At 33.0% G+C, this 27,883-nt stretch overlaps 1 protein-coding gene across 2 annotated transcripts in view; it reads left to right on the top strand.

Moving 5' to 3' along the window:
• The window catches only part of LOC115888567 (SH3 domain-containing protein C23A1.17-like), a 316,006-nt gene that overhangs the window by 226,811 nt on the left and 61,312 nt on the right, over positions 1-27,883 (top strand). For both annotated transcript variants that reach the window (XM_030908326.1, XM_030908327.1), the window contains exons 8-9: positions 2,470-2,811; positions 4,821-5,165. In XM_030908326.1, the coding sequence (XP_030764186.1) occupies positions 2,470-2,811; positions 4,821-5,165 (687 nt within the window). The remainder of the gene's footprint in view (positions 1-2,469; positions 2,812-4,820; positions 5,166-27,883) is intronic.

Genomic DNA, 27,883 nt, shown 5'->3' on the forward strand with positions numbered 1-27,883 from the left:
CTAGCAAAACGCGGTTTTCAATTTAAGATTAGGAATAATGGGTATTTGCAACAAAATTTGTAATAACACCAAAATCAGTCAAAGTTGCAGTTTTTGAGATATTCCGTGTTTCCGTAGTCCGTTTTTGAGAAAATCCGTGTGGAGAACTCCAAACTCCCATCGGGCGCGACCCCAGGTGGCGGATAGGGTAAATAACCGCGGACCAAAATTGGAAAAATTCATTTACTTTGAAACTAAATGAACTGCCTACCAACTTTTTATTAACATATTTTAGTATATACGTGCCTCCCGGCGCCAATTTTTTTTTAATGCTCGACGCACTGTTGCCGGACTCGTAGGAAAAAATTTGAACCGTGGCAAGCTATATTTGTGGCAAGTTTTTGATAGAAACCTTATGAAAAATGTATTCTCCTATTCATAAATATACGTAAAAATGTGGTTTTAAATAAAAATACGATGAGCGTAATTATCACGCATCCAAATCCTGTACTATAAGAAATTTCTTAAGTTCATAAAATATTTTAATAAAAATAACGGAATAATTTCTTATTTAAATACCTATGTTTAAATTACAACTAATTAATAAAGCAAAAGCAGTTTGATTTAATTAATATATTTTATCGGATATTTTTCAAGTCGCTGAAATATTTACAAAAAAAATCTATTACATCTATTTTAAGTGTCTCGTTCTTGAAATACCTACAACAAAAAAACTGAATTTATTATCATAACACGATCCTAAATGTACTACCATTTATTTCATAAAGTGGAAAATTGAGGCATAACATTACAAAACTATGTCGTAAACATTCCACTACTGTGAAATCGATACAGTAATTCCATTAATAAAGTAATAACTCGACTGTATAGATTTAATTTCATCAAGATATAATCCATCTTAAACTTGGCGCTGAAAAAATATCGTCGAGCAGAACCTCATTAGCGGATAGCAAGCGTAATCCGATTTGATTGCAGCTGCCACAGATATCCAACTTAATTGCTGTATAATTATGGCGGATAGAAAACATTCAGCATATTAAAACTTTTTTACTCGAGATCAATATAAATCCTTACTAAAGTCTATACAATATAGAAATAGAGTAATTTTTTTCCATAGCAACTGTTAAAATTGCCTTATATCTATCAAAAATAGTAGATAAAATAGTACTTTAACCGCAAGGGTAGATTAAATGATACTTTAACAGCGAGGATAGGTTAAAAACTTTATTTCTTCTCGCACGTTTTTTAATTGCTTCCATTTTTGAAAATTTTTGTATTTCTTTTGATAAGTTATTCGGGATTTAAATGGAAGTAGTTTGGATATGACGTTTGTCGCCTCAGCCTGAATATCTGTTGGTAATTTACTTATTTCGTTTTGAGCCATTTCTGGCTCCAATTCAATCAGCAATCGACACGAAAGAGAATTAAAAAATATTGACTCAAAACTGACAACTAAAGAGACAGCTTTATTTATTTGTCAAATTACATAGAAACCAACGCCAACCCAGCACAATATTTCTTCTACTCGTAATAAATTCCTTGAAATAATTTCTGAATATTTTTTAAAACGTAACTCGCTATGGAAAAAAATATTGTTTTATACACGACGATAAAATTGCATTATCGTCTCCCGAAATTAATTCATTAATCTTTTCGGTCGACGATAAAATACCATTTTATCGCCTTGTATAAATAACTATCCTTTTATCTTGGCGGTTGGACGAGCGCTTACCTCTATGCCCTTTAACACCAAGCTGTCAATACAACTAAATAATCGTAGTGGGGACAACTTAGGGTTGCCAACCGTCTTCTATTCCAGAGGACACCTGATTGACCTCACTGTCCTAGCAAAAAAGTTACAGCGATTTGTTAAAAATGCACATTTTTGAAAAACACCCCGTAACTCCAAAACGGTAACAGATATTGATGTGGGGTTTTCACCATCATGTTTTTGATGAAAATTGAGCTCCAGACACCGATATTAGTTTTCGTCTATCTCCTATAGAAAAGGGTGTTTCCATTTAAAAGCGTCGAATTTGACCCACCCTGTACAAGAAATATTTGTGGAAGCGATAAACAATTTTAACTACTTTATGTTTACTTATTGTTAGTTTATGTTTCGAAAAAAAAGTTTTGTTAAAAATGGTTTGTTTTATTTTAACACGTTTTTAGTATATAAATATTTTTAAGAAAGTAAGAAAGACCATCAATCACATACCGTTGATATATTAACTTTTTGATAAATTTCAGACATTTGGGCGAGGTTTCAAAAAATGTTTCGCATGCGCCTCTTTTTACCATCTCGTCCTCTATTTTTTATTTTGAAAATTGGCAACCCTAGGATGATTAGAATGTCCCTAAATTGTTGAAATCTTTATTTTAATTTGGTGTTGACAACGTGAAAACCAAAAATTGTCAACTTTTGTTGTGTTGCTTTTCTAATAACACTTTTCTTTCCTTCTTTTCCAGACGACACCGAGAGAATCAGCAAACACCTGGTCCAGTTCGCCTGCTGCCAGAACTCCACCGACAACATCAGCGTGATCGTGGTGTTCCTGCGCGACCCGCACAAGATCGCGAGCGAGGCTCACCGGTGGGCCGCCGCCAACGAGGAGGCTCAGCCTCAGACCCAAGCCACCACCCCCACAGCTGACCAAATGGACACCGAGCTGGAGAACGCCAACAACGGGCCCTTCGCCAACACCAACGGCACCGGCGCCCACTTTGCCAAGCTGGAGGCCGATAATATTCACATACAGAAGGGAGGGGAGGGGTTGTTGTTGAATTTGACAGATAACTTCAAGCAGCAAGGTGAGCAATAATGTTTTAACAATGACTAAAGAAAAAAAAACTGTGACAATTCTTCTAAACAGTGCCGCCCACATATTTTTCTACACAAACAAGCACAAAGTTCACTACATACAACCAACTATTAAAAATCGCTAGAAGTTGTCGCTGATGACCAGCTGACGACTCATTCGTTACTTCCAAAAAAATGGCGTCTAAGGTCACAAATTCTGCTGCAGCCCGTATATGGGCGTTACATGTCCTTGTATTCTTTAGTCATTGATTTTAACTATACCTCTTTTGGGTGCTTCAGAATGGTTCGACTGAGAATATATACAAAGTGGTCCGAACTGTATTCCGAAAACTTCTATAGCATATTTTGATATTCATAGCTCTTCTGTAGCAAACAACGTTTATATTTGGATGAAAATTGGTGTCTGGGAGTTTTTTGATACGAGAAATTTGATTTTGATGTGAATATGAATAAAGGGCGCCATCTACATGTGTTTTAACTGTTTTGAAGAGTAATAACTTTTTGTCCGTACCTGTATAAAACTACTCAGTAAGAAAATATACATTTACGACGTTTTTTGCGAAAGAAAGGTCTCTCGGTAAAAATCGATACGTGTAATGGTTCTCGAGATATTTTGTATCAAAATTATTAATACCTGCCATCATTGACATAAATTAAACATGTTGACTAAATAGTTGAAATCATAAATTTGAAATATTTTTGTGCCAAAAGTTCAACAGAAACTGTTTATCATCATTTGTTCGAAGAAACATTTATGGTTAATTAAAAAAAACAAAAAGTTCCCAAAATTATCATTTCAGTCAAATAACTATCTACTCAGCAAGTTTATTTTTTGCAATAATGACATGTATTGACCATTTCCATTCTAAATATCTTGAGAACGGTTGCTCGTAACGATTTTGACCAAGAGACATTTTTTATGTAAAAATTCACAGAACTCTATATTTTTCACTCAGTAGTTTTATACAGGTACGAAAGGAAAGTTATTACTCTTCAAAACACTTAAAACATGTAGATGGCGCCCCCTACAAATAGGAGTCATGTTGACATCAAAATCAAATTTCTCATGTCAAAAAACTCCCACACACCAATTTTCATCTAAATATTGACGTTACTTCAGAAATTGTTTGGAAAAAATCGAAATAAAGATGAAACTTCTACACCCTGTATCTCCGAAACTAAGCATTTTAGGCCATACATTTATACGAACTTTTTTACTTATTTTTATCTGCAGAATATGCTGCGGAAGTTTCCGGAATACAGTTCGGACCACCCTATATAGAGGGTGAGTTTTCTACGATGTTCTCTATGAATATCTTGGAAACTAGAGATAGAGAGTCGGTTAAATGGGGAAAGAATTATTGCAGTTTTATGGGGGTCAGAAATATGCACGTTTCAGATTTTTGATAAAGTTTATGGCTTACTAGATATTTCGAAAAAAATAACAAATTTCGGCTATTTTGAAAATTGTCTCTAATTCCATTATAATCTATTTTAGACAAAAAGTTTTCAGATAAATGTTGTAGATAATCACATCCTTAATGAGATTGTGTCCTCCGTTTTTTTCTAAAGCCAGTCATTTTTGACATATGACACAAACATAATGTTTTTTTAAATGGAAACCGTAGTTGGCCATGACTTCATAAGAAGCGCCATTTTTTAAGCTTTTCAGCTATATAAACTATAATATATTTTTTTTCGAAAAATTACTGAGTTGTAACCAATTCTTATCTTTCTTGGCCAATTTCACTCAGTTGGAATGGTATTCTTATTCTGTCATGACTTATAACTTATAAAAAGACAGAATAGATAAGAGTTTTAGAAATTAGATTAGTGGAATCTAAACTTGATAACGGTCAGTGATACTTCTGACCGAAACGTTGTGTAAGCAAAATAAATAAAGACGATGAAAGTGCAAAATTCTTTTAGTTTCAATTTCCAATTATTAATGGACAATTATTAATAATTTAAGCTATAAATTTATTCTCCATTTTTACAGGTGCCAATCTGACAGACGATTTCTTCCTAACGGAAAAATCAAACGGCACCAAACGTTCCACACCCGATCTACATTCAGACGACGACTTCGGTCCTGAAACCGCAGTTGACGATCCCTTCACGCCCACAGAAAAATCACACCACGACGCCTTCGAGAAGCCCTTCAAAACCTTCAGCGACGAGGTGAAGGCTTTCGCGGACGGTCTGGCCAATAACAATCCTCTTCAGGGCGATTTCCATCAGTTTTTGAGGGAGACCAGCGAGGAGAATGAGAAGGAAAGTGATGCCATAGATGATGAAGGTGATGATAGGGTGGAGGAGGAACGCGGTCCGCCTGTTGGTGCTGGTAAGTTGATGATTGTAATAGTAAATTTGTTTGATGACTGTGACAACAGTCTGATAATCACGATATTTTTCACTCATTGTGTGTTTTTTTTAAATGTAAGTGAATCTTGTTCTTTTCTGTTTATCTTTACCAGAGCATCAGAAGAGTGTAGACACCTTATATTCTCTAAACTTGCCAAATATATCACGTGATTAAGTTAAAATGATATCATCAAACCGGACCATTAGTCCAAAAAAATAGGCCTTCAATACGAAGTTTTAGGGAAAACTTGAATTTTTATATAAGTTACTTTGGAAGATCTAAAAACGAATAGTGAAAGATTTTTTTATAAATAAATAAAACTATTTTTTCGAAATTTCGGAGAAACGGTAAGAACTAAAAAAAACGTTCAAATAAAAGTTATGGAGCGTCAAATTTTACATACAAATCAACTCTGTACTTTTTTGCTCAGATCAAAATTAACCGAGATAGGGTGGCTTGAAGCTAGGGGATGATAGTAAAAATTTTAAAAGTTGCTGAAAAACTCATATATTTAACATTTTTATTCAATTTGTTTGGAAAAATATAAGTTTCAATTAAGATTTTTTTTAAATTCACCCTGAGAAAGGGCAAAACATATAAATAAAGTGTTTTTTTTTTAATTTTAGAGAAACAGGTAAAGGACTTGCAAGAAAATTGCTTCAATAAAAGTTGTCTCTTAGCTTCTAGCCACCCTATCTCGGTTAATTTTGATTTGAGCAAGAAAAGTATAGAGACCATTTTTATGTAAAATTGAACGCTCTACAACTTTTATTTAAACTTTTTTTTCTAGTCCTTACCGTTTCTCCGAAATTTCGAAAAAATAATTTTATTTATTTATTTCACCCCTTCTTGGAGGTAAATTTAAAAAAATATCTTTCACAATTTGTTTTTAGATCTTCCAAAGTAACTTATATAAAAAATTCAAGTTTTTCCCAAAACTAGGACATTTATCAAGAATGGTTCTTTCATTCGCGCTGTATCTCTACCCATAGTAATTTACCCACTCTTATATGGTCTGTATTTCAAGAAAACATTAAAATATGTACCAGTATATAAAATAAATAGTTTTAACACCCAAATAATAAACAGTAAATTGGCAAAAGTATTAAAGGTTATCAGAGAACTGATTATTCAATTTTGTTCTGGTGCCCTGCACGAAAAATATGAATGGCAAATTCCTAAAATAGTTTTCAAACTTAACGTTCACAAATATGATGCTAAAAATAAACTTTGCACACAAATTATATGTAACTAGGAAAATTTCTATTGTGTAATTCAGAGGAAACAAACTATTAGTAATAATTTCATCTCAGATATGAATCATGAAGTAGATTACAGATTAGGAAAAATCATTTTTATTCTTCTGATAAATTCAAATTTAAAATTTGTTTATAATTTTTCGAATAAATGTTAAATATTATATCCAAAACTTTATGCTAGAGATGAGCAAAACTGCGATTGATGCTCAAAAATACGATTTGTGTGTGGGCATCTTTTAACTGACCAGACGTGACCAAAGACGTGAAAAACAATAGACGATCAAATCTATTTTTCCAAGACATCTTGATTAAAATTAGTGTTTTTAACACAGCAATGACATCCTAGATTGAAGTTTAAAATTCGATTTTTTAAGTAAAAATGTCAAAAGTTGTCATATGGTATGTCATTCTACTCAGAGTGTGATTTTTCTATCCAATAAAGTAAAAAATACCGATGGTGTCATTTAAAAATCAAAATGTGTTGTCATTTCCGGTGAAACAGGAAGTGATTAAAACAATTGAATACACCAATCAATCCTAATTTATGTCATATACTAACATACCAAATCCCTTTTTTATCATAAAAAATAAAAAAGTTATAGGGGTGAACCACTCTTGAGAAACACCCGATATATTATGGTCGTGGTCTTATGAAAATGATACCTAAAATAAATAAATAATATCAGAGAGAAAATGCAATCGCAGTTTGCTATAAAATGCTTTAATAGACCACAAAATTACATTAGCAACAATATCGCAAATCGCAACTACTAAAAATTCAAACTCGCAGGTAGAAATCACGGTTCCAGTTTACAAAATCACAATCGCAGCAAAATCGCAACAAAGTCGCAAATTGCAGCTATAGTAATACTAGTTGCCTAAATTGAAACTCGCAAATAGAAGAAATCGCAATCGCCTATGAGGACCAATGTTTCCTATGAGGACCAAACGCAGGTTGCGATTGCGATTTTAAAATCGCTGCGATTGAATCGCAGTTTGCGATTTCTTGCTCATCTCTACTTTATACTTTCTAGATAAGCTTATTAAATGAATCTAATTTTAACTTGCGTTTTTTTTATTCTTTTTCAGTATTTTTTGCAAAAGAGGCATGCATGCCCAAAAAAAGATGATATATTTTTAAAAAGAATTTATTTCCATTTCTTTCTGTTTGAATTGCAATTTGCTCGTAATTGTAGCCGGCGGCATTTTATTCTTTAACAATTTACATTTAGTACGTCGTTCCGACCGCGGCTAAAAGGGCTGTAAGGGATTTAGGGGTGGGTGGCATTAAAAAGAGGGGAATTTAAACCCGACAGTTGTCGAATTAGAAATAAATCCCCACGGGATCGATTTGAATCTAGATAATGACACGCGGGACAATCCGTTTAAAACAGACCAACGATTTCTTTATAATCTTCGTTAAATACTTTTAAAATAATCATTATTTAAGAAAAAACTATACAAATTACTTGTACTTTTTTTGAAGTTTTTGGAGAAAAAAATATAATATCGCTAAGTATCTTAACGTGTCTTAGCGATAGTTGCGATAGGAAGCGATAGTTGCAACACAGGTGCTTGTCCAGAACTGCTACGATCAGAGAAAGGATGTGTGCCTATGTTTCATAGACTACGAAAAGGCATTCGATCGCGTACAGCACCACAAATTAATTCAGCTCCTGAAAAGACTTGATATAGATCATAAAGACATCCAATGCATTGAGAAGTTATACTGGAACCAAATAGCACAAATAAAATTATCCAATACCATGTCCAATCCCATACAAGTTAGAAGGGGGGTGCGACAGGGTTGCGTGCTGTCTCCACTCCTATTTAATTTATACTCAGAAGCTATTTTCCAAGAGGCTCTGGAGGACGTGGAAATGGGGGTCAAAGTTAATGGAGTGTGGATTAATAATATCCGCTATGCCGACGATACGGTCTTAATTGCAGACAATATACACGACCTACAACAACTGGTCAACAAGGTAGGAGAACAGAGGAAAGCAATGGGTTTAAACATCAACATTAAGAAAACCAAATTTATGATTATATCCAGAAACCCAGATATGTTTATAAACTCCATCCTAACATTTAACTCAAGGCCCATAGAAAGAGTAGATAAATTTTAGTACTTGGGCATCTGGCTCTCCGAAGATTGGACATCAGACAAGGAAATGTCTTATCGAACAAGCTCGGCAGGCATTCTTGAGGTTTCGAAAAGTACTTGTCTGTTCTGATTTTGACCTTAGTCTTAGATTAAGATTCGTAAAGTGTTATGTGTTATGTGGTGCTCCTTTATGGTATGGAAGGTTGGACATTGAAAGCAGCTACCATCAACAAATTGGAGGATTTTGAGATGTGGCTATATCGCAGAATCCTGAAGATACCTTGGATGGCTAGATTGACAAATGAGGAAGTTCTCAGACGCGTTGACAAAGAGCGTGAATTATTTGAATTGATTAAAAAGAAAAAGACCGCATACCTGGGGCACATAATGCGAAACCCCAAATATCAATTCTTGCATTTGTTGATAGAAGGCAAGATCGATGGCCGGAGGGATATCGGAAGGAAGAAAATGTCTTGGCTGAGGAATATTAGACAGTGGACAGGGCTACTCGATGTTCAGTCGTTAATACACACCGCCCGGAACAGAGAAGCAATGGAAAATGTTATCGCAAACATCCATTAATGGATCTGCACTAGAAAAAGAAGAAGAAGTATCTTAAATTAAAAATTACATTTTTAAAAGTACACACATGGCCAAAATTATAGCTTATAACGATATTTTTATTTTATTTTGGACCTAATATGATTCTTTTTATATTTTTGGACATATTGGCTTACTACACGACTAATTAATATAAAATCTAAGTGCAACTAGGCTGTTATTATAATTTTATTTCATAATGAGTGAAAATCAACAAAAACAAATTTCATTTTAAACAGAAAATATCAACTAATAGTCTGTATTGCCTCCTCGAGCCTCAATGCAAGCTGTGAGACGACGTGGCATGCTCTCTCAATTAAGTTGTCCAGAAGATGTTGAGGAATGGCTTCCCGTTTCGCGCGCAGCAATTTTCAATTCATTTAAGGTACAGGGGGGATCATTCGTTTTGGCAATATGGCGTTTTAGCATGTCCCAAGCATGCTCGATCACATTCATATCTGGAGACATCGGTGGCCACCACAGTTTTCTTATACCCTCTTCCTCACAAAATTCGCGAACCGCTAAAGTGCGATGGGGAGGAGCATTATCGTCCATGTAAACAAATTCATCCCTCATTGCCCCTCGAAATGGACGCACAATAGGCTCTAAAACGTCTGTAAGATATGAGGCATCTGTCATTGTGCCATCAATAAAAACAAGAGGAGTTCGAGCTTCGTGCATTATACCTGCTCATACTATAATGCTTCCCCCTTGAAACAGGACACGGGGTTGAGCTGCATTCAAGCGTGCTCGTCTTCCAGATGCTCTCCAGACCAAAGTTCGTCGCGAGTCTGAGACTAGGCCTATTCTTGTTTCATCACTAAACATGACGAAATTCCAATTAGGCCCATTTGCTCTCATCTCCTCAGCCTATTGTAGTCGCGTAGTTTTGTGCTGTAAATTAAGCTTCGGAACACGTAGAGGCCTCCTTAAATGTAATCCTCTGTCATGGAGTCTTCTTGCTTGGTCTTTCTTGAAACATTTACTCCTTCAAGGCGAGCTAACTCATTTTTAATAACAGTGCTAGAAAGCAGGGGATTGCGTCTTGCAATTAGGGATATTTGACGGTCTTGCTCAGCAGTAGTAACTCTCTTTCTACCTCTTCCAGACCGGTCAGTAACCTCGTTTGTCTCCCTGATTTTTTTTAATATTCGCGAAACATCCCTTTGATTAACTCCTCCAATTTCACCTATTGCAACTTACCGGTAGTCCTGTTGAGACAGTGTTACTATTCTGACTCTATTAAACTGTGAAATAATGTTTCTCGGCATTTTAAGGCCAAAACAATGGTCAAATTTCTTCTGAAACCCAAGAGACCACATATCGAAATGTGCAAGAATTTGTAATAATATTGGGTCTGAACGATAAACAGTGTTTACCATATCCATTTTAACAAAAAAAAATGTTTATTACAGATTATCAAAGCTATGTATAAAAAAGATTCTTTAAATTCCTTTCCATATATTTTGAAACGATATATGCAATAATTTTGGCCATGTGTGTATATCCATTTTTCATACCGTTTGGTGTATTGATAATAAAAATTTTGAATGAAAATTGGATGAATTAAAAAATGATACAATACCATTTACAAATAAAACTACTGTTATTAGACGGTACTTTTAGGCCCTTATTATCCACCCTACGTCTATCTATACCCTTCCTGCAATATTTAGAGGGTGTCGTCTACGAAGGGGGTGGCTGTTGTTCCCCCAGTCAATTTTTGTCCTGAGCTCATTGGCTGAAGACAAAGCACGTGAAAACTGTCGTGTCGATCCTATTTTTTCTCCTATACACACACACAATACACACTTTGGCACTTTGTGTCAGTTTGTATTTCGCATTATAAGAGAGCTGTTATGCTACGATGGGGGAGTGAAATTTAGGGGAAAAAATGAATGTGTTTATTGGGCAGTATCCAATAAAATACTATTAAATTTTCTTGGATAATTATAATATTATACATAAAGTTTGCTTTAGAAGTTTCTAGATAATTACTATCTACAGTATGTCCCTGGATTGTCTTGACAAAATTATTTTATTAACTTTTTGAGAAAAATGCATTCTTCATAAAAATTTTTGTTCTAAAATGGTTAATCCCGTTTATACTTTTACTAATTTCCATACCATTTTGGAGAAAAATAAAAAAATACAGGGTGATTTTTAACCTATACGCATAAAGTTGGGAAATTATTGCTGATGACAAATAATGAAAAAAAAGTTAGTAAAATATTTTTATTTACGGAGATAACAAACAATTTGAAATAAAAACAAAAAAGGTAAATTCCATTAAATTGAATGTGCACTAAATATTTTTATTTGCGGAGATAACAAACTATTTGAAATAAAAACAAAAAACGTAAATTCCCTTAAATTGAATGTGCATTACTGATAAAGTTGATAAATTTTTGTGAAAAAAAAACTCAAAAATTATTTCAGAATCTAAAAATATTTTACTAACATTTTTTTTCATTATTAGTCATTATTTGTCATCAGCAATAATTTCCCTAGTTTATGCGTATAGGTTAGAAATCACCCTGTATATATGAAAACTAGCAGACCCGGCCACGCGTTGCTGTGGCTAAGGTTACTGATGGGCAAGTACCCGGTATATTAAAATTTGGGTAAATACCTAAGTTTTTGCACCCGGTATATACCAGTTTCGGTAAATACCATTATACCTGGTATATACCCAATCATACTCACGTTTTTAGTTTAAGGTATTCTAACAACTTTTTATTCATATTAATTTCTATTTTAAAAACAAATTGTTGTTAATTAAAAGTATTAAATTACTAATATCGCTATTAAAAAATAGGGTTTGATGGTAGAAGGGTGAAAATTTAGGGTTGTATGTGTTTTTAATGCCACATCATAAAAAAATAAAAAAAAAATTGGGGAGGACCACCCATATCACTTAGGACCTACTGAATATACATATAAAATTTCATCAAAATTGGTTAAGCCGTTTCGGAGGAGTATGGTACCAAAATTTAAAAAAAAATCTATTAAAAAATGGAGGTTGATGGTAGAAGGGTGAAAATTTAGGGTTGTATGTATTTTTTAATGCCACATGCCACATCATAAAAAATTAATCAAAAAGTTTGTTCAAAAAGTAAAAAAAGGTGGACCACCCTTATCACTTAGGGGTACAAAAATTTAAAAAAAAAACTATTAAAGATAGGGGTTGGTGGTAGAAAGGTGGAAATTTAGGTTGTCTGTATTTTTTAATGCCACATCATAAAAGCCACTTTTGAAAAATACCCGGTATAAATGACGTGTTACAACCCTAAATAATAGAAAAACTTTTTGATAATCAACTGGCATACAAATTTCCATTCTTCCTTCTCTTTTCAAAATATTATTTTAAATTAAGGAAAACTGGTGTTTAAAACTTGGCATTCACATTTACGAAATAAATAAACAAAAATAATAGACATAATAATCTAACAACATCAAGTAAATAAATTTTAGTCACTTCCAAGAAGATAGTTTTGGCCTTCTTTGACCTTAATGTCTTTGAGACTTATTTCTGTATGCATCGAAATAGTTTCCGAGATATTTATGACTGTCTTTTTAAAAGAAAATTTATTGTTCTGGCTTAATTTTCTTTTCTTAAAACTAATAATAACAATAGTAAATAACAAAAATAATGTTTGCATTTTGTATTTTATGCTATATCGCATGTACGTATCTTTCTGCAGATTTAAAAATAAGAAAAAACTGTCGAGTATTTACATAACGAGTGGAGCTCTGTCTGGAGATGAGATATACATGGGAGAGTTCATTAACACATGCATATACAGGGTGTCCCAATATTCCGTGGACATAAAACTATTACCTATGTATTTCAAGAATGAAAATAAGTTAATTAAACACAATTTACCTCTATACAAAAATTTTTCGTTTGTCCCTTGGAGGGCATCAAATTTTTAGAAAAAATAAACATATTTTTTACAATATTTTAAGAACCGATATCTAAGGGGGATATCTTTTGACTTTCTCAAAAAAAATAGAAAGGATAAGAAGGGTGAAAACTAGCGATGGGAACTATCGAATGAATTAGACTATCGAATGGTTACTGAATGAATGATTTCAACTATCGAATGGTTTTATTCGAATAAAATCATTCATTCATTTGTATACTAAAGCATAAGTGACAACCTCGCCGTGCGACTAAATGGTATCGTTGCGCCACCAGCCACGACTATCGAATGTTTTTGATAAATGAAATTTAGTATTCGTTTGATTTTTGTGTGCGTCAGTGCATTATTAGTTCTTCCAAATTTTTATAACTTCGCCTTGTAAATACTATGCTATTTTTGCGTTTATTAAAATATTTAAAATACTAAAATAGTAGTTTTTTTAATTGACGATTGTGTGCGAAGTGGTCAAAATTTTTCCGAAAATTTGTGTGATTTTCCGTAGCCCGATCTTTCAATTATTTAATTTTATATGGTATATTATGGTTAGGTTAGATTGCATTTTTTTAATGGGAAATTTTGAGAAGTAACAATTTTTAAGAGAGATGAGATGAACTTAAAATTAATTTTAAAAATACATATTTGTATTTTGGATGTTTTAATAATATGAATTAGTTGAACTTAATAATCATATTTAAGTAATGTGGTTAAGTAAATGGGGTTATTGAACACAAATTTTGGGGTGAGAAAATTAAATTGAAAGTTTTACACGTGCCAATTTAAAAAAAAAGTTAACAATGTTTGTATTTTGTTTATGCTAATTCTCTTACATGTAGTTTTTTGCGAAGAAATATTTCATTTATTTTTTAAAGTAAATGCCAGTAAAAGTAAATATTATTTTTAAATAGTAATATAAAGTAATATAAATAATTTTGATTTCTAATTTTTTATTTATATTTTCCTTCCATTACACTGCATGCTTAGAAAATTAATAAATGTTTATATTATTAAATGATTTTAAATTTTGTTGTTAATAGGTATAACAAATTATTACTGTTATTATTATTTATTAAACCAGTGTTTGCTTAAAAACATTAAAAATCATTTTCCTACATCCAAAATAAAAAGTATTATTGCAGTGTAATAACAGAATATTAATAAAAAAAATGCAAAACATTAGACATACTATCCCTAACTAACTAATCCTAAAGAATAATATTCTTTGCTAATACCAACTAATACGAATATATGGCAACAGCGCCCTTCATAATGTATTTTCTGTGTAAATACTAGCACCTCAATAAAAAATAATGTGTCCTTATCTTTATTTGACTCCGAAAAAATCAAAGACGGCTACTTTTATAGCATTGCCACCGACCGCTGTCGGGTTTCTAGGAAAGAAACCTACGTCGCCGGACGACAACTAAAATCCAGTTTATATTTCATTAAAATCGATCCTGACGAATAAATGAATTTGATAAATGAATGAATTTTATAAATGAATGGTTTTTATAAATGAATGGTTTTTGCTGCCGAATTACTAGAATACAATATTTCAAGGCAGATGACGCATCTATTCGATAATTTTTATTCGAATAGTTTTCGACGAATGTTGTCTTACTAGCTATCGAATTATTCGAATGAATTGCAACTATCGAATGTTTCGATAGTATTCATTCGATAGTTCCCACTACTAGTGAAAACTACCCTTCAACCCCACATAAATTCTAGCTGAAATACTTTGCAACATCGACGATGACTTTTTTGAAAAAAGATAAGTGGGTTTCTCTTCTAAAACAAACGCCACCTCGCATAGTTTTTAAGATTTTTTTAATGTTGATCCACAAGAAAATATGTCTTGTCACTTGAAGCGTTAAAATCTAGTAAGCGATAATATAATCTAATTGGTGAAAATATAGAATTGTTATGTCAGTGTCATATATAATTTTTAACAATAATCTTCATAAATAATAACTTTATAATTAATAAACAAAAGACGATTAAAAAGTTAAGAAAAATGTATAACTTCACTTTTTTTAATGGATATTTTTTCGGATTTCAAACATGTACCGGGTGTTTCTGAAAAGTTATAGGGGTAACCCAGTTTTGAAAAAAAAACGGTATACAGGGGACAATAGTGCGTCGGGCATCTGTAGCTCCTAGAATAAAAAACTTGGGAAATTTGTTCAATGTGTTTGGATCAAGATGACTTTTTTAAACGGAGCACGCTGTATATTATTGCATTTTTGGCTTCCTTTCAGATCACTTTATATAATCCTAAGATATGAGCAAATATATTTCGATAGTTTCAAAGATATTAATAAATAAATAAAAAATATATATTTTTCAACCTTTCTTAAAAACATATTAAAAATACAAGAATTATCCTGAAATTAAAACTATATTAGGTATTTACTTTAGATGATCTGTACTTACTTTGCTATAAATATAGTGATCAGAAATCATACAGGATGTTTAAAATTCTACGCCAAACTTTCTAAAATACAAAATAAATTTTCTTCGTTTTTTTTAATTAAACCTCCTGTAGGTATATTTTTTTTTCAATAAACGAAGAATTAATAAATGAACATTTCTTGTATTTAGAGTATTTCAAAATTTTTAATATAATATGAAATATATAAATATTCGCAGTTTTATATTTATGGCCATTTTCCACAGTAAGTTTTTATCAAAGCTACCCAATGATTTTTCTCTCGTATTTTAACATTGAAAGACCCATATGAAATAATACTGCGTGTATCTGCGAAACTATTAAAAATTTTGAAATACTTTAAATATAAAAAAATGTTTATTTTTTCACTCTCCATCTAATAAAAAATAATATACAGGGTGTTCCAGTAAAAAAAAACAGAAAAATTATTTTATATTTTAGAAAATTTGGCGTCCAATTTTGAACACCCTATATGATTGAAGATTACGATATTTATAACAACGTAAGTATAGGCCATCTAAAGCAAATACCTAGCATAGTTTTGATTTCAGGACAGTTCTTTTATTTTTAATAATTTTTTTAAGGAATATATTTACTCGTATTTTAGAGTTATGCAAAGTGATCTGAAAGAACAGCTACCCATTTTGGGTGGCCATTTTTGAGCCACCCTATAGATGTCAAAATTTGCACTTAAAGAAAAAAGTTTTTTATTCTAGGAGCTATAGATGCTCGACGCACTATTGCCGGACCCTGTATTTTTAATTTGCAAAACGGCATTTTATTGGTCCTAAAATTGCCATAATTCGATCTCTTTCGTATCTATCCTAAGGTTTCCAAGATACCAATAATCTTAATTCGGGACACCTTGCAATGTAGAAGAAATGGTAGGTAATATTGGTTTATTCTTCCATAGTAAATTTTATTGAAAAATGGATCGAATGTAAATGTTTGTGTGAAGAATTCGTTAAGTAAGACCGAATTAAACATTTCCTCGCCTGATTTTTATTGAGATCAAGAATTAAATTAGTAATCGTTGCCGTTCCAGATACAGTTATCCGTACGTACTGCTAAACGGGCTACCGCTACACGTCGATTATGTCATGGAATGCCGAGTGCCCGTTGTGGTACCGTCCGCCACGGTACCATTCAAGAAACAACGCGAAATACCTGCCCGTAATAGCCAACGACAATGGATAATAATGGGCTCTTTTTTAGGTGCGGATTACATCGTTGGCTATTGGCTTTCTTTTCGATTTGGTATTGGAAAATTAACAAGACAGAAATTCATTATTCCGTAGACTATAGAATTATCTTTTCCTATTCAGTGGTACTAATTCGATTGATATAGTAAAACCTACATGTAAGGCCAGTTTTATAGGTTTGAATTAGTCTCCAGATAGTGATTTTGATAGTACGATCCTTGTACCATATACGAGATGCACTTATCTACGACGAGATGGTATACAAACTTTATTGATGGTAACTTTATTGGTGTCTCAGGCTTTCTGTCTGGGCAGCGAGTATTAACTATAAACTGTGCTCTGGGTCTACAGTTAATTTTCCCTCGATTTTTCCTCCACTAGACTTCAAAAGACACAAAACACACGTAATAACACGAATCAAAATGCATCATCTTCCAAAACGCAGATATTTGACATAAGTTGACACAAAATTATAACCTATAATTTAGCAAGACTTTGACAAGCCTCAAAAATCTAAAGGCGAGTTCATACGTCCGTTTGCCGTTCATCGTTCCGCCAAACCAATTATATTGAAATATGATCTGTCATTTTTGAAATAAACCAATAAAACTGGTTAAAAACAACAAGAGACGACGCATGACCGATTTATATTTAAACCCATCCATAGTTAACTTAAAAATTATTAGAACCTTTTTTTAGTAAAATAAGTAGATTGGTATAGGACGTCATCTGCTTTTCTTCTGTCATCGTCTGTCGAAATCTTACCTGAGAAAAAAAAACAGAGTATAGGTGACTTTGATTTGTCTGATTGTGAAATTAAACATTTTATTTGTTCGTGGAAAGTTATCATGGTTTTTCATATTTAATCAATAAATCCAGAAAAAAAAATTAGCCCAAAGTCATTAACTTTTAAAAAGTTACCAGTATACCAGTGCCTCCTGAAGTAACGGAAGCATCTGTGTAGACTGCTATCTTTTGAGTGTTCATCAGTCGCTTACTTTCCCATTCTTCTCTTGTCGGGATGCGAATCCTTATCTTTTCTCCAAAATCATGTTTGGTGAGCATATTACTAGATGTGGACTCGTATTCCCCATGATTTTTCCCATCATTTTATAGGTTCATAGTTTTCACACCGATTTGATCAAAAGCAAAAATGGATTCAAGCAGTTCAACGAAACAAAGTAAAATTGAGTAAATAAAGTGCTTGTTACATGATTGAAAAATTAAATAGACTATGAGAGGATAAAATATGACTCCACCGGATGTTCATTGCGTTTATGTTTCGTTTTCTCTCTTTTAGCGCTTGTATGCAATCGCATAGGGCACAAAACGGTCATTATATTAGCATAAACACATTGTTGGTGCAAAATAGTTGCATCATCTGTACGTACATATTTAGATTCGCATAGACGGCACCCAATTTGCATAATGATCCCGGTGTCTGGCTGATGAATATGGTTTTCTCCTCATCTAATGTCATTATTTGGTCGTAAATGTTGTTCTTTCTTGCCCGAGGTGCGTGGGCCGTTTCGATCTTATCCAAATGACGATAATTTGCCGTGTTTTTCGAGATATATACGAAATACGTGAGTTTTATTATTACAGAGATTTGATGGAGAAGTATTTCGTTTTTTTTAATAACGGTAACGGTTCAGCTACGTTAACACATCAGTTTTCATTGAACATCCGAAGTTAAGCCATGTTTGTTATCCAAAAAATATATTAGTATTCAACTTTGTAATCAAGCTTCATTTAAGTGTCGTTGAACTGGAGATGTAGATAATAATCCTGAGAAGATATCTCTCTCTCCCTCTCTCTTTCTCCAATCATTCCTCATGGCTGAGGGTCGTGAGTTCTATGAGAATACCAGGCTAATCTGTCTTCAGATCGATGGATAGCTGAGTGTTGTGGTATACCCTTTGTTTGTCTGACTTGATCGATCCATCTTGTTGGGGATCGACCTCTATATCTTTTTCCTTGGACATCACCAGTTATAATGATGTTCTCCATGTTGTCGGCAGGTCTTCGAGCACGTCAGTGAAGTGTTTATGTTAAGCTCATTTATTATTTATTGACAGATTATTTCTTCTAACTGTCCAAGGTATTCCCAGCATAGGATCCTAGTACCACATTTCAAAACAATCATGCACCGTTCTGCTGATTTGATAGTCTAGGATTCCACTCCATAGGATATAAATATCGAGCAAACAACTGAATGGAGCAAATTCTTTTTGTTGGGTTGTTATTTATTACACTGCTCTGTCATATGCTTGTAAGACGAATTGTGGGTGCTTTTGTTAACTGTGCTCTGCGTCTAACTTCTATTTTACAATTCCCTTTGTCGTTTATGTTTGATGCGTGATAAACAAAATCTACAATGAACCAGTTCGATATCATTAAGCTGAAAAGATCTTTGTAGTGTTTTTCCTCTGTCCACGAACATTTATTTGTTTGATGTTACTGATGTTTAACTGTTGATTGTTAGTCCCATCTCAGCACTTTCATTTTCTACTCGCAACAGTAGACTAGCCATTTCTTCTTTACTGGTCGCAATTAGTGCTATATCGTCTGCAAATCGTTAAGTTGTTGGTTCTTCACGTGGGAAGTGAGTGTATCGTGGTTCTTCCTACACTGATGTCTCCATTCAAGTCCTCCAGGGCTCTCTCCGCATGATATACTCTCTATACAGGTTCTTAGATAAGTCTTAAATAAGTGCAAATATTTTTAGGGATAGTACCTATATTTCGACCCCAGAAATACGATTATGAAGTTTTTTCGTGAAAAAAAATTGAAAATTTGTAATTTTTTGAAAAAAATGTAGTAAAAAAACACAATTCCTTGATAATATGGCAACATAGGTAGTAGATTAAATTTACAAGAAAGAAAAGCCAGAAAAGATCCAGTGGTTCTCAAAATTTAAGTCTTTTTTTTTTAGAAATTTTCAAAGTTGAATAACTCAGTTAGTTCGGTCTTATTTGAAAAACGGTAAAGATAAAATATGATTTTTTTATCGAGATCTACCAGCCCTGGAAATATTTGCACTTATTTAAGACTCACCCTGTATATATGTATATTAAAGAGGATGGGTGAGAGTACACAACCCTGTCGGACTCCTTTATGTGTTTGAAAGTGTTCAGACATGTGTTTGAGACATGCTACAAGATGTTCAGGTACCACCATTTCACTTGTGTCTAGCCCTAGCAGGCAACTATTAAGCCCGACCAATCACGTTAGAGTTTTTGACAAACACAAATGAATTAACACCCTTCAAATAACCACGCTAACAAACCTGATTGGTCAAGCTTAAAAGTTGACTGCTAGGACTAGACACTTCTCACCATTTCTCTTAAAATCCTCCAAAGTTTGACCCATTTAACGCAGTCTACCTTTGCCAAATCCTGCTTGTTGTTTAGGTATTTGGAAGTCGAAGTAATATGCAAAACTTTTTACCATGTTGATCTCCATCATTATCTTTACGTGTTAAAATCCAGAAGGATTTAGCAAGCAGTATATTTTGAATTTTGCGTAGAATTCAATAATTCATTAAAATATAGAATGTTTCATTTAAAGCAATACAAAAAAGACACATTATTTGACATCTACGGAAGGTGTATCCAAAAGTAGTTCCATCTTGCAAATATTTTGTCGAATTGTCGCCAGTGGCATTACCATAGTTTCAAATTTTCAGACTTCCTCTTACAATAATAATTAAAAAGAAATAAAGGCGAATGCAGATTCTGTGGGGAAAATGAGGAAACACCAAAACACCTCATTACTGAGTGCGCCGAGACGACAGCCATTCGCCCCATAAACTTTGGTACGACTGATATCGGAGATGGAGAATTAAAAACTCAAGAAAGGGGGACACAATAGATGTATAAGATAGCTGTGATTAACTTTCCTCCTATACAATCTACAAAAATTAAAATAATGTTAAAAACAGATCATTTGCAAGTAATAACTTAAGATGTATGTTCTGCTAGATAACGTAATGTTCATGATAAAAAACATAACGATCTTAACTAGAAAGCAGTTTATTTGTTGCCTTGCCATACTCGCCGCTTATAGACGAGCTTCTAGTAGCATCTAAATCTTCAGCGACGCTTCGTAAATCTCAATGGCCAGACAATCGATATTAATCTATCTAGTATAGCGGCGAAAGTACACTTGTTCGTGACAAACTCGAACTCCAATAACCATATTTGTTGCCGAAGAAGCTGGTAAACTGTCCGCTACGTCTATATAATAAGAGGTTGCTCAATCGGCTACCTTAAACAGTATTAATCGATACCTGTGCGTCTGTTAAACAACCATGACCAAATAGGATCAATTGAAAATGGTGTTTTATATGTCGTATAATAAGTCAGAATGGTTCGAGTGGTGTGAACCAAATATTATAACTATAAATAGTAGGGTGTCCGTTATATTTACAAAGTTGATCATTTCTCTCAGGATGCCCTCTAAATTTTTAGTTTATTGTCTAAAAAACATAACAGACCATTGTAAACTCTTAATATTGACAATAAACGTTGCCCCAAAGACGATTCATTTCCCTTTTAAATTATAGTCTATAAAATGAATAACTTTGAATTTTGACCGTTATTTTTTACCAACATGGCAAATATAAAATCCCTCTGTCAAAAGATTTACTGATATTCTTTAAATTGAGTGCCTGAACGAATCAGATAGGTAACTCTTTTTACTTTCGTGAAATAGAAAAGGAAATTAATAAAACAAGTGACAGTTCTTCCTCTTTTTGCAAAAATCAACACGAAATGTTATAATTGTCAAAAGTAAAATGTCATCAGCTTTTGACATTTTTAAATATCAGACCAATGCCGTCTCTAATAGAACAGCCTCGGAGCGAGATTTATGACGTCACGCTAGTTAGATACTACGGATTAATAAATATGTTATAAAATACATGGAAAACATAATTATTCCTCGTATTTTTGGTTTGTATTTTAAAAATGATATATTTTACATGAAATATACATAATATACAGTTAATAAATACCTATTTATAGTAATAAATACTTTGCCAAATAAACTATGAACATACAAATGCAGAAAATGTTTTACAATATACAAATAATGAATAGATACATAAGATAATGGATAAAATGTAAAATATATTTGAAGTTTTGGGGTTTGAAAATCGATCTAATTTAACAAAAAAAACATTCAATATCTACTAATAGTGATGTATTATTATTTGCATTCACAAAATTTATATGTATATTTTGCAAGTATCAATGTTCGAAAAATTATATTTGCAAATAATACAATATCATAGAAAAATAAGCGTCAGCGATGGCTATGAAATAAAAATCGCTGTCATTTTATATGTAAAATTATTCTAAAATTTTTGATTTTCTTGGGATTTAGGTTCGGGAAAAACGCTGATAAAGTTTTCATTTGGGTTTTCACTATTTTTATTTGGTTTAAAAAAAACTTTTCGGCTAACATTATAGCCTTCATCAGTGTTATGTCATATGAAAAAAATAGTGTCGAATATAATCCAAAAAATTACATATTAAAAATATTCACAGCACATACCACATAATGTTTACTGCAATTAATAAACTAATATAAACTTGTCAAAAGATGACCACATATTTTTTAAAATAATAATAATTTAAAAAAATATGTGGTCATCTTTTGACAAGTTTATATTAGTTTATTAATTGTATTAATTGCAGTAAACATTATGTGGTGTTAGGTTAGGTTGTGAATATTTTATATGTAATTTTTTCGATTATATTCGACACTATTTTTTTCAACATATTTATTAAACCCTAGTATCTAACTAGCGTGACGTCATAAATCTCGCTCGAGGCTGTTCTATTAGAGACGGCATTGCGTCAGCATGGCCGCAAGTTGCTAACCTAATAAAATTAACACTAGAAAAGCCCGCGGGAACTGTCAAATTCAAAGTTATTCGTTTCACAGACTATACATGGGAGTTTACCAATGCAAATATTTTTTTTTCTCTCGATCTTGTTCTCTCACAGCCATGACAATCACATATTCAGAATTGAACGCTCTACAAAAAAGGGCTCTTACAATTTTTCGATACTCCTTCAAAAGTTATTCACAGTTAAAGTTAATTCCTAAATTCTTTAACTGTTTTCACAAAATTATGATTATTTTTGAAAAATTTGATCTATTACTGTAAAAATATACAGTTCTGATGGTGTTAAGGTTGGGAATTAAGAAATCTTCAAGTCTAATGAAGTTTAAACCATTTAAGTATAGCTGATTTATTTTAATAAACATTCTTTAGTTGGATTTTGATATTTCTTCTTATACTCGCTTACAATCTGAATCAGATATTGTTTTTCATCTTCACTTCTAGATAAAATATTAATGTATTCTTCTGTGAATTTAACAGCTCTTTCTGCAGTATCATTAACTACTTACAAATTTTTCACAATTTCTAAGCCTCTCATATATCCAGGATCCTTATTTAACCATTTCGTACTGTCTAACTGCAGAAAACTTGTATCAATATTAAACCGTGTAAAACATTGTAACGAATTTGAATTTATGAAATAATCAATGTTTTTGTTTATAAACCTTTTAAAATTATCCTGATTAAAAATGAAGCGTTTAGAAATATCGAACTCTTCGTCATTATTCACTTTAAAAGCTTCAACCGTTTTCTGTGTGATACTATAATAAGTATTAGAATTAACTACCTGTTATGCATTCAATTGTTTTTCGTGATTCAAAACTGTTTATCAACAGTTAATTAGTAGCCTATAATATTTTTACAATATTATAATTTATTTGTTAAATCAAAAAAATAGGCGCTATGTGCTCTATTGTTGGTGTTTAAAACGTGTGTATTCATAATTTTAATTTTGTTTTGACTATGTTACACTTCTAATGATCTAATAAAACATAAAATGGTAGTAAAAAAGTCTATATTTATTATTTTATATTTTACAAGGAATAATTTTGCTCTTGAATAACGTTACTATTTTAGTAAGCGTTAATAAGTAACGGAACGCTAAAATTATGTTATGCCAAAACTCTCCATTAGTTTCTTCCGGATCACCAGGTGGCTCTAAATGACGGACCTACATATTTGTTATAAATCAGTGTCCAATCTGTCTCTAGTACCGGGTGTCCCAATAAGAATAGCTCTCGGCTGTATCTCGGAAAGTATTAGCCGTAAAGCCTGCGGAAAAAAATATTTATAACCAAAGAGGCTATGAAAATTTGCTGGAAATTATTTTCAAGTTTGTAAAACGGTGGCGTACCCCAAGGCTCAGTGTTGGGGCCAACACTGTGGAATATATTGTATGACAGCCTGCTAAACATAGATCTACCTAGCGGCGTGATGTTAATTGGATTTGCTGATGACGTGGCCCTAGTTGTTGTTGCTGACAACGAACATCTGTTGATGAGTAAAGCAAACATTGCCCTTATTAAAGTTTCTGCCTGGATGATCCGTAATAAATTAAAATTAGCACCGGAGAAAATAGAAGCTGTGGTAATTTCCACAAAGAGAAATATTTCTCCCGTAGTTTTCGAAGTAGAGGGTACTAGAGTAAAGCCGAAAGATACAATCAAATACCTGGAAGTGTGGCTGGACAAAAAACTCACCTTTAAAGAGCACATAGGCATGACCATTCTGAAAGCTGAGAAATCTTTAAGAGCACTATCACGTTTACTACCAAATGTTGGGGGCCCAAGAGCTTCAAAAAGAAGAGTCATGCTTGGGGTAGTCCATTCACAACTACTTTATGCCGCTCCTGTATGGATACAAGCAATATCAAAAGCCCAAAATAAAATAAAGCTTGCCCGATTGCAACGGGTTGCAGCAATCAGGACATGTTGCGCGTATAGGACTATCTCGGGTAATGCAGCCTTGGTTATAGCAGGTATCCCCCCGATACACCTACTGCTGCGAGAAAGACATGAAACATATATGGGCCTTCATAAACAGGAGGCACGAGAAAACTTACTAAATGCATGGCAGCTGGAATGGGAGAGCTCCAGTACTGGTAGATGGACCAACAGGATAATCCGGGACTTAAAACAATGGATTAATAGGTCGTATGGGGAAGTTGACTATTTTATGACCCAGGCCCTCTCCGGTCATGGATGCTTTAACAAATACCTCTATAAACGTGCTCGATCACAAACTGAGAGATGCTCATATTGCACAATGGAGGAGGATGTTGAGCATACTCTGTTCAACTGTCCACGCTGGGTCAATGAGAGGAAATATTTTGAGGTGCAGACTGCACAAGTATTCACTGTGGAGAGCATGTATGCTGGACTGGTTGTCGGTAAAAAACTATGGACCGCGACACATGCCACGGCTAAGAAAATACTGAAGAACTCCGGACTGGATGATCAGAATCCATGGTACAAAGAATACAAGGTATGATATTGCGCAGGTTGGTTGCTACGTCACAGGTGATAACAGGCGCTATTGGTCAGCACGCCTCGCGCGCCAGTTCAAATCGTCAAGATATTGTTATAAACCTGTTTTTTTGTTTATATACCGTCATTGAATTATCGCTAAGCAAGTTACTGTGGAGCAGTGCATAAGGAGTCGGGCTAGGAAGCGAGAGACCGGAGTTCGAATCTCGGCCGGAACATAACTTTTTATTTATTTTTTTAAATACTGTTGTATTCTATAGTTTATTTTTGTAGTATAGAAAAAGAACTATTTATTCTGTGATTTTTTAATCTCCGGTATTAATATAAATTGATTGTTGGTACAATACCTCATTTAATATAAAATAATATTCTACTTTTTGAAATGTATCGGGCCCTTATTGTACCTAAAAGTAAAATATATTTTTAGTGATATACCATATTGTAAACTATTTAATATTTCAGTCACTTAAAAAGTTAATTTGCATTGAATAATTGCCTACCATTAAAGGAAATTTGAGCTATATAATCCTTGATGCGCATCTTCCTCTAAATTTCGGGTTTCGTTCAACCGATTTATTCTCAAAACCTGAAACATCTACATATAAAAAGAAGCACAGGTTACTAATTATAATAAACTTCACCCTTGGAATTACTTCCACTAATTATAATAAACTTCACCCTTTGGAATTACTTCTATCACAATTACAATACATTCATCTGCATTGGTATTTTCTACTGTTCGATGGGAAACAATAAACTTTCCAACAATTTTTAAATGATGTAACAATTCCTCTTGTGGTTACTTTTCCATAGATATCCTCATCTCTGTCCTCATGTGAATTCAGAGGCAATGAACATGAAAATTATTTACACCATAAACATCGCAAACTAAAAACCTAATAAACAATTTTATACCGAATATAGAAATAAATTTAGTATTCTTACCTATTATCGTCAAATCCATGTTAATAGATAATTATTATTTTTTTTATGACCCAGGCCCTCTCCGGTCATGGATGCTTTAACAAATACCTCTATAAACGTGCTCGATCACAAACTGAGAGATGCTCATATTGCACAATGGAGGAGGATGTTGAGCATACTCTGTTCAACTGTCCACGCTGGGTCAATGAGAGGAAATATTTTGAGGTGCAGACTGCACAAGTATTCACTGTTTTCCTAGTGACGTATGCTGGACTGGTTGCGCGAACTGAACTATTGGACCGCGACGATGCCACGGTTAAGAAAATACTGAAGAACTCCGGACTGGATGATCAGAATCCAACAAACGAGGGCTCGTTTAAAAGAGCGTTTCCTACTCTATATTTTGCCATAAAAATAATAATAATATGGTTTTGAACGTAGACGCTAGGGGGCGCTTTCTTACAATTTAAGAAACATAGCGCGTTTTTTCAAAAAAATTAAATACGATATATGTGTTATTTTAGCTGATAGTAAGGAGTAGTAATGCGAAAATCGCATCTTGATATCTCCTTTCAAACCGAAGATAATAGGAAAATTATAATAAATACCAAAAAATAAGCCCTTAATTACCTTATTTTTAGAATACAGTATCAGTAGCCCCCTTGATTAGGCCCATTCTAATAAAAAAATAAGATAGAAACAGTTAGTTTATTTTAAAATCGACGAAATACCAGAATACCATAATACCAGATGTATTAATATCTAATAATTAAGATATTAATAATAGTGAACAAGAAACGATGATTCAGTGAAGTCATGGTAGGCTTTGGAAAAAAAGTTGTTTTTCGCGTAATAGTATAAACGTCAAATTGTTATTAAATCAACATTTTGATAGTCTTTGCAGCGTTTTTTTATCTTTTAAATGCTTTTTCCTGACTTTTTAAGCTTTTACTACTCTTTATTATCAGCTAAAATTACATATACTATTGCATTTAATTTTTTTTTGAAAAAACGCGCAATGTTTGTTAAATTGTAAGACAACGCCCCTAGCATCTACGTTCAAAAGCTTATTATTATTGTTTATATGGTACAATATAGAGTAAGAAACGCTCTTTTAAACGAGCCCTCGTCTGTTGGATTCCGATCATCCAGTCCAGAGTTGTTAATATTCAAATAAAAACAGATCTAACCTTCCCCCACCACTTTATTTTGGTAGATAGGGGAAAGTGGCTGTAACAAAAAATATTCAACATTTACTGAAGATTATGAAACTGTTACTTATAGTACACCTTATCTAGGCAAAATTGTGTAAAAACTCGATTTTCTTATTTTGTGTTGCAGTTGTGCCCCTAGCGGTCGTTCTACAAACTTGAAAATAATTTCCAGCAATTTCCCATAGCCTCTTTAGTTACAAATATTTTTTTCCGCAGCCGCTACGGCTAATACTTTCCGAGATACAGCCGAGAGCTATTCTTAGTGGGACACCCTGTACATGACTATAGATAAACACCATCTCTAGATAAACACTACTTAAAAGTAACAATACAAAAAATATATTTTTGTCAAATTTTTTTTTAAATTTATTGTTTTTTTTTTTTAAATACATAACAACTATCTCAATAGCGCGCAATACAAATATGAAAAAAAATACACAGCAACCTTGCTTTTGATTAGTCATTTTAATTACCTTACACGGCCAAATCTTTGCTAAATTAATCATTCCATTTTACTGTTTAATAACAAACGTTTGCAGAAAATCGCAGCAAACTGTGTTTTTATTTTTACTGCAAATTAAGTCCAAAGCGAATGTTTATAACTGCATTATGCAGT

The sequence above is a fragment of the Sitophilus oryzae genome, unplaced genomic scaffold, assembly GCF_002938485.1.
Source record: "Sitophilus oryzae breed Bouriz unplaced genomic scaffold, Soryzae_2.0 scaffold_801_pilon_pilon, whole genome shotgun sequence".
Classification (NCBI taxonomy): Eukaryota; Metazoa; Arthropoda; class Insecta; order Coleoptera; family Curculionidae; genus Sitophilus; species Sitophilus oryzae.